The following is a 17,919-nucleotide window of genomic DNA, read 5'->3' on the forward strand; positions in this document are numbered from 1 at the left end:
TCGTGTCCCCACACGAGCTTTCCTCTCAACCCGCCGCCTGTCCGGCACGTCCTCAGGACGATCCATGTCAGGAACTCGCCCAGCACCCTGCTGTGAGGCCTCAACAGGAATAGGAACGGCTCTCGGATCCCCCAAGTACATCTCCGGAGACAAGAACCTCTTCCCATGCTGACTCCACCACTCCAAAAACTCATGCGACGGTCCAGGGTCGGCAACAACATCGAACCTAAGCACGCTCTCCACACGGGAGTCCCAATGGAGATGCCAACTCTGCAAATGGTACAAGAACCATCGATCGCCGCCTCTGCCATCCTTCGACATCAGAAAGTCGATGTTCAGGGCGGGATGCGGACGTGGCTGCACCCCACCGAACTGCGGAAGAACCCTATCTATCTGATGTCACTCTATGACGGCAAAGTAGATCAGCGACGTCACAGACCGCCACAACGTCATATACCGAGGCTCCAAAACCTTTGGATGCACAATCTGAAGTACGTCGGGGCTGCTGTACGGCATCCAGATAAACTGCACGGAGAACTCTCCCTTGTCAGGGCAACTCATAGTCCCAACTCATAAAGTGTGGTTAAATAAAGAAACTTATTAAGTGGCATACACACCTCCCTGTCCTGTAACTGGTCTAGCCTCAGCCTCCACATCTGCACTCTAGGACCCTTCTCGCTATCGGAAGGGTTGTAACTTGACCACCTGCACCATACACATGTCTTATGGCTACTTAAATGTGTGTTTAGGGTCACTAATACATTATTAACGAACATGGAGTTATGAATATTAAATTGAAATAGAAAAGGCTGAGTAGAGTACCTCGAAGCCAATGGCCAGCTGAACGTCTCATACCTTGTAGGCCTAAACCGAGGAAATCGCCAGAAGATCCAGGACTGAAGTAGCTGTAGTGGGCCCGCTAACTTGACAACATGTCTGTTCGCAATTCGGCACATGCACCGGTACAACCATGCCAGTGCTACAGAACCCCAGCTGTAGGTACCCATCTCCTCGAGCCTAGCTACGTAGGGAAGCCACCGGATGTGAATGCGGTTGCCGGACTTGTCGGCAAACAGTTGCGTACCCAACAACATCATGATGTACGCACGGGCATATCGCCGCACAGTCTCGTCATCGGCTCCCTCAGGGCACTCTCCAAAAGTCTCCTGGAACCAGTTGCAGTTTACTGCGTACTTCTGAATCTGACTGGGAGAAGGAATCACTCCAAGCAACTCTTGGAACCACACCCAAGCTGGACGGCCACCCTGGATGTATATCTGGAACTCTGAAAGGCAGCCGCTCACGTAATGCCCGTCCACTGGCAAACCCAACTGGTATGCCACGTCCTGGAGTGTGATCGTGCACTCTCCGAACGGCATATCAAACGTGTGCGTTTCCGGACGCCATCGCTCGACGAATGCACTGACAAGGGCCTCATCTAACCGGAACCATCTATCGTTCAGCCTTGCAAGATGGTATAGACCGGCCATCTGCAAGTATAGAACGTATCTATCATCGAGTCGCATGCCCTGCTGCCGCCGCATGCTCCTGATGCATTGCTGAGGCTGCGCATGAAATGCACCGCATTGTTAGAACCAGCTTAATAACCAATGACAAACATAACCAACACGATAAAGCATCAACAAAACATTATACTAAATAAAACCACATAAAAATACATGAACGAGAACCACATGCAAAACAAACCCATAGACCACACAACTAAACCGCTAACATAAAACAGCTTAAGTAGAACCATGGTGCACGAAATTGCAATAACACTTTTGCAATCCCGCACAACTAACCAGCAAGTGCACTGGGTCGTCCAAGTAATACCTTGCGTGAGCAAGGGTCGATCCCACGGAGATTGTCGGCTTGAATCAAGCTATGGTTATCTTGTAAATCTTAGTCAGGATATCAGAAATTATCAGGATTGATTGTAAAAAGTAAAAGAACATGAAATGGTTACTTGTTTTGCAGTAATGGAGAATAGGTTGGGGTTTTGGAGATGCTCCATCTTCTGAATCTCTGCTTTCCTACTGTCTTCTTCATCAAACACGCAAGTCTCCTTCCATGGCAAGCTGTGTGTAGGGTTTCACCGTTGTCAGTGGCTACCTCCCATCCTCTCATTGGAACGATTCCTAATGCCCTGTCACGGCACGGCATTCTATATGTCGGTTCTCAATCAGACCGGAGTAGAATCCAGTGATTCTTTTGGCGTCTGTCACTAACGCCCCGCCTTCAGGAGATTGAAGCACGTCACAGTCATTCAGTCATTGAATCCTACTCAGAATACCACAGACAAGGTTTAGACCTTCCGGATTCTCTTGAATACCGCCATCAGTCTAGCTTATACCACGAAGATTCCGATAAAAGAATCCAAGAGATAACTACTTAATCTAAGGTAGAACAGAGGTGGTTGTCAGGCACATGTTCATAGTTGAGAATGATGATGATTGTCACTGATCATCACATTCATCCGGATTAAGAACAAGTATTATCTTAGAATGGAAGCAAGCATGATTGAATGAGAAACAGTAGTAATTGCATTAATCCATCAAGACACAGCAGAGCTCCTCACCCCCAACCATGGGGTTTAGAGACTCATGCTGTGGAAGAAAAGGTGTACAATGTCATAAGGTCGCATTCCGTCCTGATTACAAAGTCAAAAGGTCCTATATGTAGTAAACTAGTATCCTAAGGTTTACAGAAATGAGTAAATGACAGAAAAATCCACTTCCGGGCCCATTTGGTGTGTGCTTGGGCTGAGCATTGAAGCTTTTATGTGTAGAGACGTTTTCTGGAGTTAAACGCCAGTTCTCATGCCAGTTTGGGCGTTTAACTCCAAGTTTTATGCCAGTTCCGGCGTTTAACGCTGGAATTTCTGAGGCCGGTTTGCTACGCAGATTTGGGCCATCAAATCTTGGGCAAAGTATGAACTATTATATATTGCTGGAAAGTCCTGGATGTCTACTTTCCAACGCCGTTGAGAGCGCGCCAATTGGACTTCTGTAGCTCCAGAAAATCCGCTTCGAGTGCAGGGAGGTCAGAATCCAACAGCATCTGCAGTCCTTTTCAGTCTCTGGATCAGATTTTTGCTCAGAACCTTCAATTTCAGTCAGAAAATACCTGAAATCACAGAAAAACACACAAACTCATAGTAAAGTCCAGAAAAGTGAATTTTAATTAAAAACTAATAAAAATATACTAAAAACTAACTAAAAGATACTAAAAACATACTAAAAACAATGCCAAAAAGTGTACAAATTATCCGCTCATCACAACACCAAACTTAAATTGTTGCTTGTCCCCAAGCAACTGAAAATCAAAATAGGATAAAAAGAAGAGAATATACTATAGATTCCAAAATATCAAAGAAAAATAGTTCCAATTAGATGAGCGGGACTAGTAGCTTTTTGCCTCCGAACAGTTTTGGCATCTCACTCTATCCTTTGAAGTTCAGAATGATTGGCATCTATGAGAACTCAGAACTCAGATAGTGTTATTGATTCTCCTAGTTAAGTATAATGATTCTTGAACATAGCTAATATATGAGTCTTGGCTGTGGCCCAAAGCACTCTGTCTTCCAGTATTACCACCGGATACACACATGCCACAGACACATAATTGGGTGAACCTTTTCAGATTGTGACTCAGCTTTGCTAAAGTCCCCAATTAAAGGTGTCCAGGGTTCTTAAGCACACTCTTGTTGCCTTGGATCACAACTCTATTTCTTTTCTTTTTCTTTTTCTTTTCTCTTTTTTTTTTTCGAAAATTTTTTTTTTTTTGTATTCACTGCTTTTTTCTTGCTTCAAGAATCAATTTGATGATTTTTCAGATCCTCAATAACAGTTCTCTTTCTCCTCATTCTTTCAAGAGCCAACAAATTTAACATTCTTAAAAACAACAAATTCAAGAGACATATGCACTATTCAAGCATTCATTCAGAAAACAAAAAGTATTGTCACCACATCAAACTAATTCAACTAGTTTCAGAGATAAATTTTGAAACCCTGTACTTCTTGTTCTTTTGTGATTAAAGCATTTTTCTTTTAAGAGAGGTGATGGATTCATAGGACATTCATAACTTTAAGGCATAACTTTAATTTTATTAATTATGAATTAAAAACAAGACTCAAAAATAGATATAGAATGAGACTAGAAAAAACGAAAAATGAGAACAAAATAAAGGAAAATAAAAAAAAACGAAAAACAGAGGCTCCTAATGATAGAGGTTTTCACAGAGTTAGGACTCAACAACCTTGATTTTGAAAAGTGGATGCTCCCTCAGCTTGAGAGGAGAGCTTTTGGCGTTTCAACTCTTGGAGCTCACGCCCCTGCTTCTCTTGTTCCTTCAGCAATTTGCAGAGCATGCAATTCTGATTCTGCTGTTCTTCCTTCAGTTGCTCCATAGTCTCTTGCAGCTTGTTAATAGATGCTTCTAGGCTGGACCAGTAGTCAATTCTTGGGAATTCATGGAGGAATTCCTGCGCCCTCCTCTTGATGGAGTTGTCTTGCACTTGTCCTTCCATTGACTTCTTGGTGATTGGGTGTTCAATGGGTATGAACTCATCTACTCCCATCTTCACCCCAGCCTCTTTACAGAGCAAGGAAATCAAGCTTGGGTAAGCCAGTTTGGCCTCAGTGGAATTCTTATTTGCAATGGTGTAGATCTCACAAGCAATCACATGATGAACCTCCACTTCTTTTCCAAGCATAATGCAGTGAATCATCACTGCTCTCTTGATGGTGACCTCAGAACGGTTGCTAGTGGGCAATATGGAACGCCCAATAAAGTCTAGCCAACCTCTTGCAATTGGCTTGAGGTCTCCCCTCTTGAGTTGGTTTGGGACACCCTTTGAATTGGTTATCCACTTAGTCCCAGGGAGGCAGATGTCCTCTAGAACTTGATCCAAACCTTTATCTACTCTCACCATCCTCCTATTGAAGGAATCAGGATCATCTTGTAGTTGAGGTAGTTTGAAGATTTCTCTTATTTTGTCCAGATGGAAGTACATGACTTTCCCTCTGACCATGGTTCTGTGGGTATGGTAAGCGGTTCCAGTCATTCTTTGCTTATCTGTTAGCCACAGATTTGAGTAGAATTCCTGAACCATGTTCCTTCCAACCTTTGTCTCAGGATTGGTCAGAACTTTCCAACCTCTGTTTCGAATTTGCTCTTGGATCTCCGGATATTCATCTTCTTTCAGATCAAATTTAACTTCCGGGATCACTGACCTTAGACCCATTATTTTGTGATAATGGTCTTCATGTTCTTTGGTTAAGAACTTCTCTTCATTCCAAAGATTCTTTGGATTAGTCTCTTTCTTTCCTCTTGAGTTGGTTTGTTTTCCCTTGGGAGCCATGATCTTGATAGATCTTAGCTTAGTGATCACGGAAAAGCACACCAAACTTAGAGGTTTTGCTTGTCCTCAAGCAAAAAGAAAAGAAAGAAGAGAAGAGAGAGAGAGAGAGAGAGAGAGAGGAAATTAGAATGGTGTGAGGAAGGAAGGGTGAGGAACGTTCATTTATAGAGTGGGGGGAGGAGAATTTCGAAAACAAAAGAGAGATTTGAAAGGAAATTTGAAAAGATTTTGAAAAAATTTGAGAAAAGGGTGAGTTTTTGAAGAAGATTTGAGATTATTTTGAAATAGATTTGAAGAATGGTTTTGATTTGTGAAGATTTGAAAGTGAATGATGAAAGGTTGAAGTGCATTTATGTAGAAGATTATGGGTAAAAAGAGGAAAGTTTGAAAAAATTTGAGTTGAAAACAAAAATGTGGTCCCCCCACCTTTCTGGCGTTAAACGCCCAGAATGGCACCCATTCTGGCGTTTAACGCCCACTTGGCACCCCTTTTGGGCGTTTAACGCCCAGCCAGGTACCCTGGCTGGCGTTAAACGCCAGAAAACCTTCCTCACTGGGCGTTTTTCTGAACGCCCAGTGACGCTGCACACCTGGCGTTAAACGCCCAGAATGGTGCCCATTCTGGCGTTTAACGCCCAAAATGCACCTTACTGGCGTTTTTTCGCCAGTAAGCTCATTTTCTCTGCTTTTTGAGCTGAATCCTTCTGTAACTCTGTGAATTCCTTCATTTTCTGATATTTGCCTCTGTAAGAACAATTCATACAACCTACTAATGACTGGGTTGCCTCCCAGTAAGCGCTTCTTTACTGTCTTTAGCTGGACTTTCACTGAGAATCACTCAAGTCTCAGTTTTGAGCACTCCTGCTCAAAGTTTCCTTCAAGATAATGTTTGATTCTCTGTCCATTAACAATGAACTTCTTATCAGAATCAATATCCTGAAGCTCAACATATCCGTATGGTGATACTCCTGTAATCACATACGGACCCCTCCACCGGGATTTGAGTTTTCCTGGAAACAGTTTGAGCCTGGAGTTGAAGAGTAGAACTTTTTGTCTTGGCTCAAAGACTCTGGTTGACAATTTCCTGTCATGCCATTTCTTTGCCTTTTCCTTATAAATTTTTGCATTTTCAAAGGCATTGAGTCTGAACTCCTCTAGCTCATTCAGCTGTAGCAGTCTTTTTTCACCAGCTAACTGTGCATCCATGTTTAGGAATCTGGTTGCCCAGTAGGCTTTATGTTCCAGTTCCACAGGCAAATGGCAGGCCTTCCCATACACCAATTGGTATGGAGAGGTGCCTATAGGAGTCTTGAATGCTGTTCTGTATGCCCACAGAGCATCATCCAAGCTCTTTGCCCAATCCTTTCTTCGGGCCATTACAGTCCATTCTAGGATTCTTTTTAGTTCTCTGTTAGAGACCTCTGCTTGCCCATTTGTCTGTGGATGATACGGAGTTGCCACTTTGTGGCTAATTCCATATCTGACCATAGCAGAGTATAGTTGTTTATTGCAGAAATGAGTGCCCCCATCACTGATTAGCACTCTGGGAACGCCGAATCTGCTGAAAATGTTCTTCTGGAGGAATTTCAGTACGGTCTTAGTATCATTAGTGGGTGTAGCAATTGCTTTTACCCACTTAGATACATAGTCCACTGCCACCAGAATGTAAGTGTTTGAGTATGATGGTGGGAATGGCCCCATGAAGTCAATTCCCCATACATCAAACAGCTCTATCTCTAATATCCCTTGTTGAGGCATGGCATATCCCTGAGGCAGGTTACCAGCTCTTTGGCAACTGTCACAGTTACGCACAAACTCTCGGGAATCTTTATAGAGAGTGGGCCAGTAGAAGCCACATTGGAGGACTTTAGTGGCTGTTCGCTCACTTCCAAAATGTCCTCCATACTGTGATCCATGGCAGTGCCATAGGATCCTCTGTGCTTCTTCTCTGGGTACACACCTGCGGATCACTCCGTCAGCACATCTCTTAAAGAGATATGGTTCATCCCAAAGGTAGTACTTGGCATCTGAAATTAATTTCTTTTTCTGCATGTAACTGTACTCTTTGGGTATGAACCTCACAGCTTTATAGTTTGCAATGTCTGCAAACCATGGAGCTTCCTGAATGGCAAATAATTGCTCATCTGGGAAAGTCTCAGAAATCTCAGTAGAAGGGAGGGACGCCCCAACTACTGGCTCTATTCTGGACAGATGATCAGCTACCTGATTCTCTGTCCCTTTTCTGTCTCTTATTTCTATATCAAACTCTTGCAGAAGCAACACCCATCTGATAAGCCTGGGTTTTGAATCCTGCTTTGTGAGTAAGTATTTAAGAGCAGCATGGTCAGTGTACACAATCACTTTGGATCCTACTAGGTAGGATCTAAACTTGTCAATGGCATAAACCACTGCAAGTAATTCTTTTTCTGTGGTTGTGTAATTCTTCTGTGCATCATTTAGAACACGGCTGGCATAATAAATGACATGCAGAAGTTTATTATGCCTCTGTCCCAACACTGCACCAATGGCATGATCACTGGCATCACACATTAATTCAAATGGTAATGCCCAATCTGGTGCAGAGATAACTGGTGCTGTGACCAGCTTAGCTTTCAGGGTCTCAAATGCCTGCAAACACTGTGTGTCAAACACAAATGGTGTGTCAGCAGCTAACAGGTTACTCAGAGGTTTAGCAATTTTTGAAAAGTCCTCAATAAACCTTCTGTAGAATCCTGCATGCCCCAGAAAGCTTCTGATTGCCTTAACATTGGCAGGTGGTGGTAATTTTTCAATTACCTCTACCTTTGCCTTATCCACCTCTATTCCCCTGCTTGAAATTTTGTGCCCAAGGACAATTCCTTCAGTCACCATAAAGTGACATTTCTCCCAGTTTAAAACCAGGTTAGTCTCTTGGCATCTTTTCAGGACAAGTGATAGGTGGTTAAGACAGGAGCTGAATGAGTCTCCATATACTGAAAAGTCATCCATGAAGACTTCCAGAAATTTCTCTACCATATCTGAGAAGATAGAGAGCATGCACCTTTGAAAGGTTGCAGGTGCATTGCACAGACCAAAAGGCATTCTCCTATAGGCAAACACGCCAGAAGGGCATGTGAATGCTGTTTTCTCTTGGTCTTGAGGATCTACTGCAATTTGGTTGTAGCCTGAGTAGCCATCCAAAAAGCAGTAGTAATCATGACCAGCTAGTCTTTCTAGCATTTGGTCTATGAATGGTAAAGGAAAATGATCCTTTCTGGTGGCTGTATTGAGCCTTCTGTAGTCAATACACATGCGCCACCCTGTGACTGTCCTTGTAGGAACCAGTTCATTTTTTTCATTATGAACCACTGTCATGCCTCCCTTTTTGGGAACAACTTGGACAGGGCTCACCCAGGGGCTATCAGAAATAGGATAAATGATCCCAGCCTCCAGTAATTTAGTGACCTCTTTCTGCACCACCTCCTTCATGGCTGGATTTAGCCTCCTCTGTGGTTGAACCACTGGTTTGGCATTATCCTCCAACAGGATCTTGTGCATGCATCTAGCTGGGCTAATGCCCTTGAGATCACTTATGGACCACCCAAGAGCTGTCTTGTGTGTCCTTAGCACTTTAATCAGTGCTTCCTCTTCCTGTGAATTTAAAGCAGAGCTTATAATTACTGGAAAAGTGTCACCCTCTCCCAGAAATGCATATTTCAGGGATGATGGTAGTGGTTTGAGTTCAGGCTTAGGAGGCTTATCCTCCTCCTGAGGAATTTTCGAAAATTCCTTTGCCTCCTCTGGCTCTTCCTGATCAGTTTGAGCATCTTTGAAGATGTCCTCAAGCTCTGATTCTAGGCTTTCAGCCATATTGATCTCTTCTACCAGAGAGTCAATAATGTCAGCGTCCATGCAGTCCTCTGGTGTGTTTGGATGCTGCATAGCTTTCACAGCATTCAACTTGAACTCATCCTCATTGACTCTCAGGGTTACTTCCCCTTTATGTACATCAATGAGAGTTCGTCCAGTTGCTAGGAAAGGTCTTCCTAGAATGAGAGTTGCACTTTTGTGCTCCTCCATTTCCAGCACCACAAAGTCAGTTGGAAAGGCAAATGGCCCAACCTTGACAATCATGTCCTCTATTATGCCTGATGGGTGTTTAATGGAACCATCAGCAAGTTGGAGGCATATCCTGGTTGGTTTGACTTCTCCAGTCAACCCAAGCTTTCTGATAGTGGATGCAGGTATTAGATTGATGCTTGCTCCAAGATCACATAGGGCTATCTTGGTGCAGGCGCCTTCTAATGTGCAGGGTATCATAAAGCTTCCAGGATCTTGAAGCTTTTCTGGTAAGCTTTTCAAAATGACTGCACTGCATTCTTCAGTGAGAAACACTTTTTCAGTTTCTCTCCAATTCTTCTTATGGCTTAAGATCTCTTTCATGAACTTAGCATAAGAGGGTATTTGCTCAAGTGCCTCTGCAAACGGAATCTTTATTTCAAGAGTCCTTAGATAGTCTGCAAAGCGGGCAAATTGCTTATCCTGTTCCGCTTTGCGGAGTTTCTGAGGATAAGGCATCTTGGCTTGATATTCTTCAACCTTAGATGCTGCAGGTTTATTCCTTACAGAAATGGTTGAAGAGGCCTTGTTAGGGGGATAATCATCAGAACTCTCAGGTGCCTGATTCTCCTTGGGCGTTTGAACGCCAGGAGTGGATGAAGTTTGGGCGTTAAACGCCAACTTCTCCCCCTTTTCTGGCGTTTGAACGCCAGAACTGGGCAAGGAATGGGCGTTTAACGCCAGCTTTCCTCCCTGTTCTGGCGTTTGAACGCCAATAATATTCCTCTCTGGGCTCTTACTGTCCTCAGAGGGATTTTGAACAGTGGCTTGGTCATCCTCTGTCAACTGTTCCTTAATTGACTTCTTGCTCTTTTGAGCAGTGGCATTCAGTGTTTTCCCACTCCTCAGTTGAACTGCTTGACATTCTTCTGTTATTTGTTTAGATATTTGCTGTTTTGCTTGATTCAACTGCAGTTCTATGCTCTTGTTAGCAACCTTAGTATCATGGAGCATTTCTTTAAATTCTGCTAACTGTTCTGTCATCAGGAGCAATTGTTGATTAAGCTCATTCATCTGTTCTTGAGGATCAGGATCATTGACTACTGCCATGACCTCTTCTTGTGGAACGAATTCCTTGCTAGAATATAAGTATTGGTTTCTAGCAACAATGTCTATAAGCTCTTGAGCTTCTTCAATTGTCTTTCTCATGTGTATAGATCCACCAGCTGAGTGGTCTAAAGACATCTGAGCTTTTTCTGTAAGCCCATAGTAGAAGATGTCTAACTGTACCCACTCTGAAAATATTTCAGAGGGGCATTTTCTGAGCATACCTCTATACCTCTCCCAGGCATCATAAAGGGATTCATTATCCTCTTGTTTAAAGCCTTGGATGTCCAGCCTTAGCTGTGTCATCCTTTTTGGAGGGTAAAAATGATTCAGGAATTTTTCTGATAACTGTTTCCATGTCTTTATGCTTGCTGTAGGTTGGTTATTCAACCACCTTTTTGCTTGATCTTTTACAGCAAATGGAAACAGTAACAGTCTGTAGACATCCTGATCTACCTCTTTATCATGTATTGTGTCAGCAATTTGTAAGAACTGTGCCAGAAACTCAGTAGGTTCTTCCTCTGGAAGACCGGAATACTGGCAATTTTGCTGCACTATGATAATGAGTTGAGGATTTAGCTCAAAGCTGCTTGCTTTGATGGGAGGTATACAGATGCTACTCCCATATGCAGCTGTAATGGGGTTGGCATATGACCCCAGAGTCCTTTTGGACTGATTAATTCCACTTAAGTCCATGATGGACAAAAGGGAAATGATAATAATTGCAGAGAGATAAATTTTGCTTATTTTTTTTTTAATTTTTGAAATAACCGAAAAAAAATTAAAATAAAATAAAACAAAATAAAAGGAAAATAAAATAGAAATTTCGAAAATCAAAAGGAAAATGAGATCAAGGCAAATTGAGAACTGGATCAATTAGTAAAAAAAAGATTTTGAAAACAGCAATTTAAAAAGATATGATTGAAAAAATTTTATGAAAAAGATTTGATTCTTAAAAAGAGGAAAGAGAAAAACACAAAAAGACACCAAACTTAAAATTTTAGAAAATCAAACACTATTTTTTTTCCGAAAATTTTAAAGGAAAAACACAAAGGGGACACCAAACTTAGAACTTTTATGAATCAAAAAGGGACTAAGAGCATGTAAAAATCGAAAATCAAAAAGAAAAACAAAAGCATGCAAATGACACCAAACTTAAAATATGAAACTAGACTCAACTAAAAGACTCTAAACCAACAAAAATAAAACAGTCCTAATCTAAGCAACAAGACAAGCCGTCAGTTGTCCAAACTCGAACAATCCCCGGCAACGGCGCCAAAAACTTGGTGCACGAAATTGCAATAACACTTTTGCAATCCCGCACAACTAACCAGCAAGTGCACTGGGTCGTCCAAGTAATACCTTGCGTGAGCAAGGGTCGATCCCACGGAGATTGTCGGCTTGAATCAAGCTATGGTTATCTTGTAAATCTTAGTCAGGATATCAGAAATTATCAGGATTGATTGTAAAAATAAAGTAAAAGAACATGAAATGGTTACTTGTTTTGCAGTAATGGAGAATAGGTTGGGGTTTTGGAGATGCTCCATCTTCTGAATCTCTGCTTTCCTACTGTCTTCTTCATCAAACACGCAAGTCTCCTTCCATGGCAAGCTGTGTGTAGGGTTTCACCGTTGTCAGTGGCTACCTCCCATCCTCTCATTGGAACGATTCCTAATGCCCTGTCACGGCACGGCATTCCATATGTCGGTTCTCAATCAGACCGGAGTAGAATCCAGTGATTCTTTTGGCGTCTGTCACTAACGCCCCGCCTTCAGGAGATTGAAGCACGTCACAGTCATTCAGTCATTGAATCCTACTCAGAATACCACAGACAAGGTTTAGACCTTCCGGATTCTCTTGAATACCGCCATCAGTCTAGCTTATACCACGAAGATTCCGATAAAAGAATCCAAGAGATAACTACTTAATCTAAGGTAGAACAGAGGTGGTTGTCAGGCACATGTTCATAGTTGAGAATGATGATGATTGTCACTGATCATCACATTCATCCGGATTAAGAACAAGTATTATCTTAGAATGGAAGCAAGCATGATTGAATGAGAAACAGTAGTAATTGCATTAATCCATCAAGACACAGCAGAGCTCCTCACCCCCAACCATGGGGTTTAGAGACTCATGCTGTGGAAGAAAAGGTGTACAATGTCATAAGGTCGCATTCCGTCCTGATTACAAAGTCAAAAGGTCCTATATGTAGTAAACTAGTATCCTAAGGTTTACAGAAATGAGTAAATGACAGAAAAATCCACTTCCGGGCCCATTTGGTGTGTGCTTGGGCTGAGCATTGAAGCTTTTATGTGTAGAGACGTTTTCTGGAGTTAAACGCCAGTTCTCATGCCAGTTTGGGCGTTTAACTCCAAGTTTTATGCCAGTTCCGGCGTTTAACGCTGGAATTTCTGAGGCCGGTTTGCTACGCAGGTTTGGGCCATCAAATCTTGGGCAAAGTATGGACTATTATATATTGCTGGAAAGCCCTGGATGTATACTTTCCAACGCCGTTGAGAGCGCGCCAATTGGGCTTCTGTAGCTCCAGAAAATCCGCTTCGAGTGCAGGGAGGTCAGAATCCAACAGCATCTGCAGTCCTTTTCAGTCTCTGGATCAGATTTTTGCTCAGAACCTTCAATTTCAGTCAGAAAATACCTGAAATCACAGAAAAACACACAAACTCATAGTAAAGTCCAGAAAAGTGAATTTTAATTAAAAACTAATAAAAATATACTAAAAACTAACTAAAAGATACTAAAAACATACTAAAAACAATGCCAAAAAGTGTACAAATTATCCGCTCATCAAACCACTAACATAAAACAGCTTAACTAAAACCATTAACATAAAACAGCTAGCATAAAACAACTAACACAAACCACTAACATAAAACAACTAACAGAAATCACTTACATAAAACAACTAACATAAACCACCAACATAAAAAACCAACATAAAGCACTAACATAAAAGAGCTAACATAAAACAACTAAAACAAACCGCTAACATAAACCACTAACATAAACCACAAACATAAACAACTAACATAAACCACTAACATAAACTACTAACATAAACCACCAACAGAAACTACCTAGATAAACCACCAACTAAACCACCATCTAACCCGCATGCAAAACCACTAAGTCACATATACCGCTAGCACGAAATTATTTCTGTACTAACCTCGTCGTTGATGACCCCGGCTATATGAGCAACTCCGTCCAAGCGATATAACCGTGCCGGATTGTCCCCATCAGCAGAGTATTCCGTTCAGGTCTTCGTCGGAGAGAATCTGGCTCGTTTTCTCTGGGATTTGGTGGGGTAGGGGAAAGGAAGAATGGTTCGAATGAGGCTGATTCAAACTCCTTATATAGCTGAATCACTACTAATTCGAACCAGGTAGGTTCGAATTATTAAGGAGCCACGAGAAGGGTAATTCGAACCAGGTTGGTTCGAATTACATAGGTTGCAATCTTAGGTATAATTCAAACTGGTCTTGTTCGAATTATGTGGAATCGAAGTTCGAACCTCCTTAGTTCGAATTACATGCAACGTTTCCTCAACCTAATTCGAACTATAGCGGTTCGATTTATTAAGGATTCTAATTCGAACCATGCTGGTTCGAATTACATAAAGATAGGCCTTGGCTCATTGCTGGAACGATTTTCACTTTGGCTTATTTACGTAATTTGCAACTTGTCTTGACTTATTATGATTTTTTGTCCAAATAAAAATTTATAAAATAAAAAATAATTTTTATAATTAAATAAAATATATAAATTAATTTATAAATAAAATTAAAAAATAATTATTTATTAAAAAACTTAAAAAATATATTTTATTATAAAATCATTTAATAGTCTAAATGTTTTAAAACTATCGAATGCGGTACATATATAAACTCTACTAACAAAATTTTACAACGAATCTAACCTTTGGTGTGAATTTTACACTAGTATTACCTTTGAAGGCGGCGAGATAGATGATAGTGAGAAGATGGACACGTGGCTGATTATTGAGGCAAGGTGACGAGTAACTGCTAACGACTATCCAAATAATGAAATAAAAATGGCTTTTGGTCAAATTTGGCGTCCAAAATGACACTGAAAATTTGCACAAATTACGTGTTGAACCAATCATCAATGAATCATAAGTTTCTTCCATGGCTGAAAAGGTACACTATAGAAGGAACAAAATAAAGTGTAAAACAAAGATAATGGGAAGCAAAGATGTGAAGGTGTTGAGCTGTTGGGCGAGTCCTTTCGGTAAGAGAGTTGAGTGGGCGTTGAAACTGAAGGGTGTGGAATATGAGTACATAGAAGAAGATCTATACAACAAGAGTAACCTCCTTCTTGAACTGAACCCTGTTCACAAGAAGGTTCCAGTTCTTGTTCATGGCAGCAAGGCAATCGCCGAGTCCCTCATCATCCTCGAATACATTGATGAAACATGGAAACAGTATCCGTTGATGCCTCACGATCCTTATCAAAGAGCTCATGCTCGCTTTTGGGCTGCTTCTGCTGAACAAAAGGTGACTTGTAAAATTTTATCACTTTATTTTTCTCACTACCGGCACTGGCCACTGTGTTTAAGACGAGGTATTTGGTGGGTTTATTGTCATTTTAACGGGTTATTATTTTTGTTTCGAATTTGGATTATACTTCAGGTTTATTCAATTCAGCTTATAGTACTTTTTAAAATATATATTGAAATTAATAAAAAATATTATTATTTTATATTTTAATTAATGTTTATATATTATATAATGCTATTTTTTAAATAATTTATTTTCATATAATATTTATTAATTTTGTTCATTTATTACATATAATTTTTAAAATTGCATATGAAAATTTAACATTTAATGGATTCAATCTTTTCGATTTAATTTAAAATTGAATTTGAGTTTTAAAAAATAATTTTGTAAAATATTACGAATCGGCTCAACCTTAGACATTTTTTATAAGTAAATAATATTGCATTATTTGTTAACTAAATAAATTTTAAAATTTTTTATTATATTTTATATCAATAATTAAGATTTATGATTAAAAAATTATTGTTTAAAATTTAAATTTTAAGTTTTAAATATTTCTTATTTTTAATAATAAATTAATTTAAAAAAATGTTAGTTCGCTCTTTACTTTCGTTTTTCGAAACATATTAATATTTGTTAATATAATGTGATACTAATCTAAACAAACTGGTCGGCCCAGCCATCTTCACCATACTTAGATGGGCTTTTGAAATCAAATTACTAATGATAAATTTTTTAATATAATATATAATGAGCAATGTTAGGGAATAATTTCTTTTAGCAAACATGACTCAATTTATTAAAAGTTCTTTTATTTATTTTCAATTCTAAATTTTAAATTATAAATTTTTAAATTTAGATTTTAAATTATAAACCTTAAAATAAAATTATTTAATATTAATTAAGAATAAATTATTAAAATAATATTAAAAAATTTACATCACTAATAAAACGAACTCTAAAAGCTACTAACAATAAACAAATTTTTAAAAGATTAAAAAATATGAAAAAAAATTAAATATTAAATATATATTCAAAAAAATAATTTTATAGATTAAATTTTGATGTAAATTTTTATAATTATAATTAGAAAATAAAATATTTTTATTCTTAAAATTTAATAATTTTTTGTCTAGTGAAATTAAAAAAAAATATTATGAATGACGATATTTTTTTGTAAAACAAAAAAAGTTTAGAGATAAAATTTTGCTTTGGTTTTTTTTGTGCATTATCTAAATATTTATTCAAATGTTGACACAAATTTAAATTTAAATGATAAGTTATTTGTTGAATATAAAAACCTTTTGTTACTTATAAAAAATATAATATTTTTTATGTCGTATTTTTAAATTATGCAAAGTTGTTTTGTCAATAACAATTTTTAAAAATATTTTTGTTAACAGTTAAATCTTTCGAATATCAAATTAATAGTTAACCGTATTAATTAATTAAAACTTACTTTCCTATAGTTTCTCATATAGTATAGCATTACTTCCAAACAATCGTGGTTGGCTGATAACCCATAGGTACTAAACATTGAAACTGCTTAGTTAGTTTAACGGTGTTTTAATTCTTAGGATAAATACTACAAAGTACACTTTATGTAATTAACACATTTTTGTTTTGTACACATGTATACACAGCTTGGGGAAGCCTCATGGATTGCGCTCGTTTACAACGGAGATGAAAAGGAAAAAGCTCTAAATACAACCTCAGAGATAGTTGAGAAGATAGAGCAAGAGATTAAGGGTAAGAATTTTTTTGGAGGGAACAAAATTGGATATCTGGACATTGCACTTGGATGGATCCCTTGTATGATTCCCTTTTTTGAGGAAGTTGGGTCAATGCAGATAATTGACTCTCTGAAGTTCCCAGCCATCAATGAATGGATGACCGATTTCCTCAGCCACCCAGTGATCAAGGACTCCTTACCCCCAAGAGACAAGTCCCTTGAATACTTTCACTTTCTCAAAAACAAAGATGCTGCTAATTAATTATATACATATGTATGTTAAGTGTGTATGTGAGTATTATCATCTATTGTTATCTACTCCTCAACAGGGGGAAGGCGGCAGGGCAAACATAACCCATTTTTCCTTTTATACTCAATGGGACTAACAGTTAAAAAAAAAAATATAAAAAGATAATTCTAGGATGAGTTGTTCCAACAGAATCAACAAAAAAGCATAAGCACATACGAGAAGATAAACTAAACTAAAATTGACAACTAAATTATAAACTATGACCAAAAGAGATTAATTTATCAGGTTAAGAATTTGCTTCTCTAAATTGATGTAAAAAAATACGGTTGGTGAGTCTAGTGCAATATTTTTTAAGAGTTGAAATTAACATAGAGATGACAATAGTACCTAAATTCACGGATAAGTAATTATCTAACTTAGTGCAGAACTGGAATAGGGTGAGTTTAGGATGTATATACGAGCGTCTTGGTATATATATATATATATATATAGGTGAGTATTTTTATGGCACTAAGTATTAATGGCTAAGCATGGTTATAATTTGGCTGGCTAATAACATCTTTACATGTGGTGTATGAGATAATCACTAAAAGTGTTAATCATTTGGTTGAGTGAGTGTGTGTTTAATGTTATTGTAATAATAAAATAAAATTGCCTACCAAAAAATAATGTTTGTGATGTGGGTCATTGGGCATTTGGCTTGCTTACCAAAAGAGAACTTTGTATTATTATTATTATTATTAATCAAAATAAATAATTATTAGCTAATAATTTATAACTCAAATGATATAGTCTTTCCATACTTATTTAAGATGTTATGGGTTCGAACCTCCATATTTTGATAAAAAAATAATTATTATTTTTTTTAAATAATTCAAATCT

At 38.8% G+C, this 17,919-nt stretch overlaps 2 protein-coding genes across 2 annotated transcripts; one reads left to right on the forward strand and one right to left on the reverse strand.

Annotated features, from left to right (window-relative positions):
- Positions 1–399: 399 nt before the first annotated feature.
- On the reverse strand, positions 400–1,544 carry LOC130934632 (protein MAIN-LIKE 1-like). The gene is made up of 3 exons (XM_057864183.1): positions 823–1,544; positions 618–705; positions 400–525 (listed from the first exon to the last, which is right to left on the reverse strand). Exons 1-3 carry the CDS (start codon positions 1,542–1,544, stop codon positions 400–402), a joined length of 936 nt encoding a protein of 311 aa, XP_057720166.1.
- A 13,084-nt stretch (positions 1,545–14,628) lies between these two features.
- LOC130932828 (probable glutathione S-transferase) lies at positions 14,629–17,399 on the forward strand. Its single transcript, XM_057862258.1, has 2 exons — positions 14,629–15,049; positions 16,699–17,399. Exons 1-2 carry the CDS (start codon positions 14,681–14,683, stop codon positions 17,047–17,049), a joined length of 720 nt encoding a protein of 239 aa, XP_057718241.1. The 5' UTR covers positions 14,629–14,680; the 3' UTR covers positions 17,050–17,399.
- The last annotated feature ends 520 nt before the right edge of the window (positions 17,400–17,919 follow it).

Source organism: Arachis stenosperma, chromosome 6 (assembly GCF_014773155.1).
Source record: "Arachis stenosperma cultivar V10309 chromosome 6, arast.V10309.gnm1.PFL2, whole genome shotgun sequence".
NCBI classification, from domain to species: domain Eukaryota; kingdom Viridiplantae; phylum Streptophyta; class Magnoliopsida; order Fabales; family Fabaceae; genus Arachis; species Arachis stenosperma.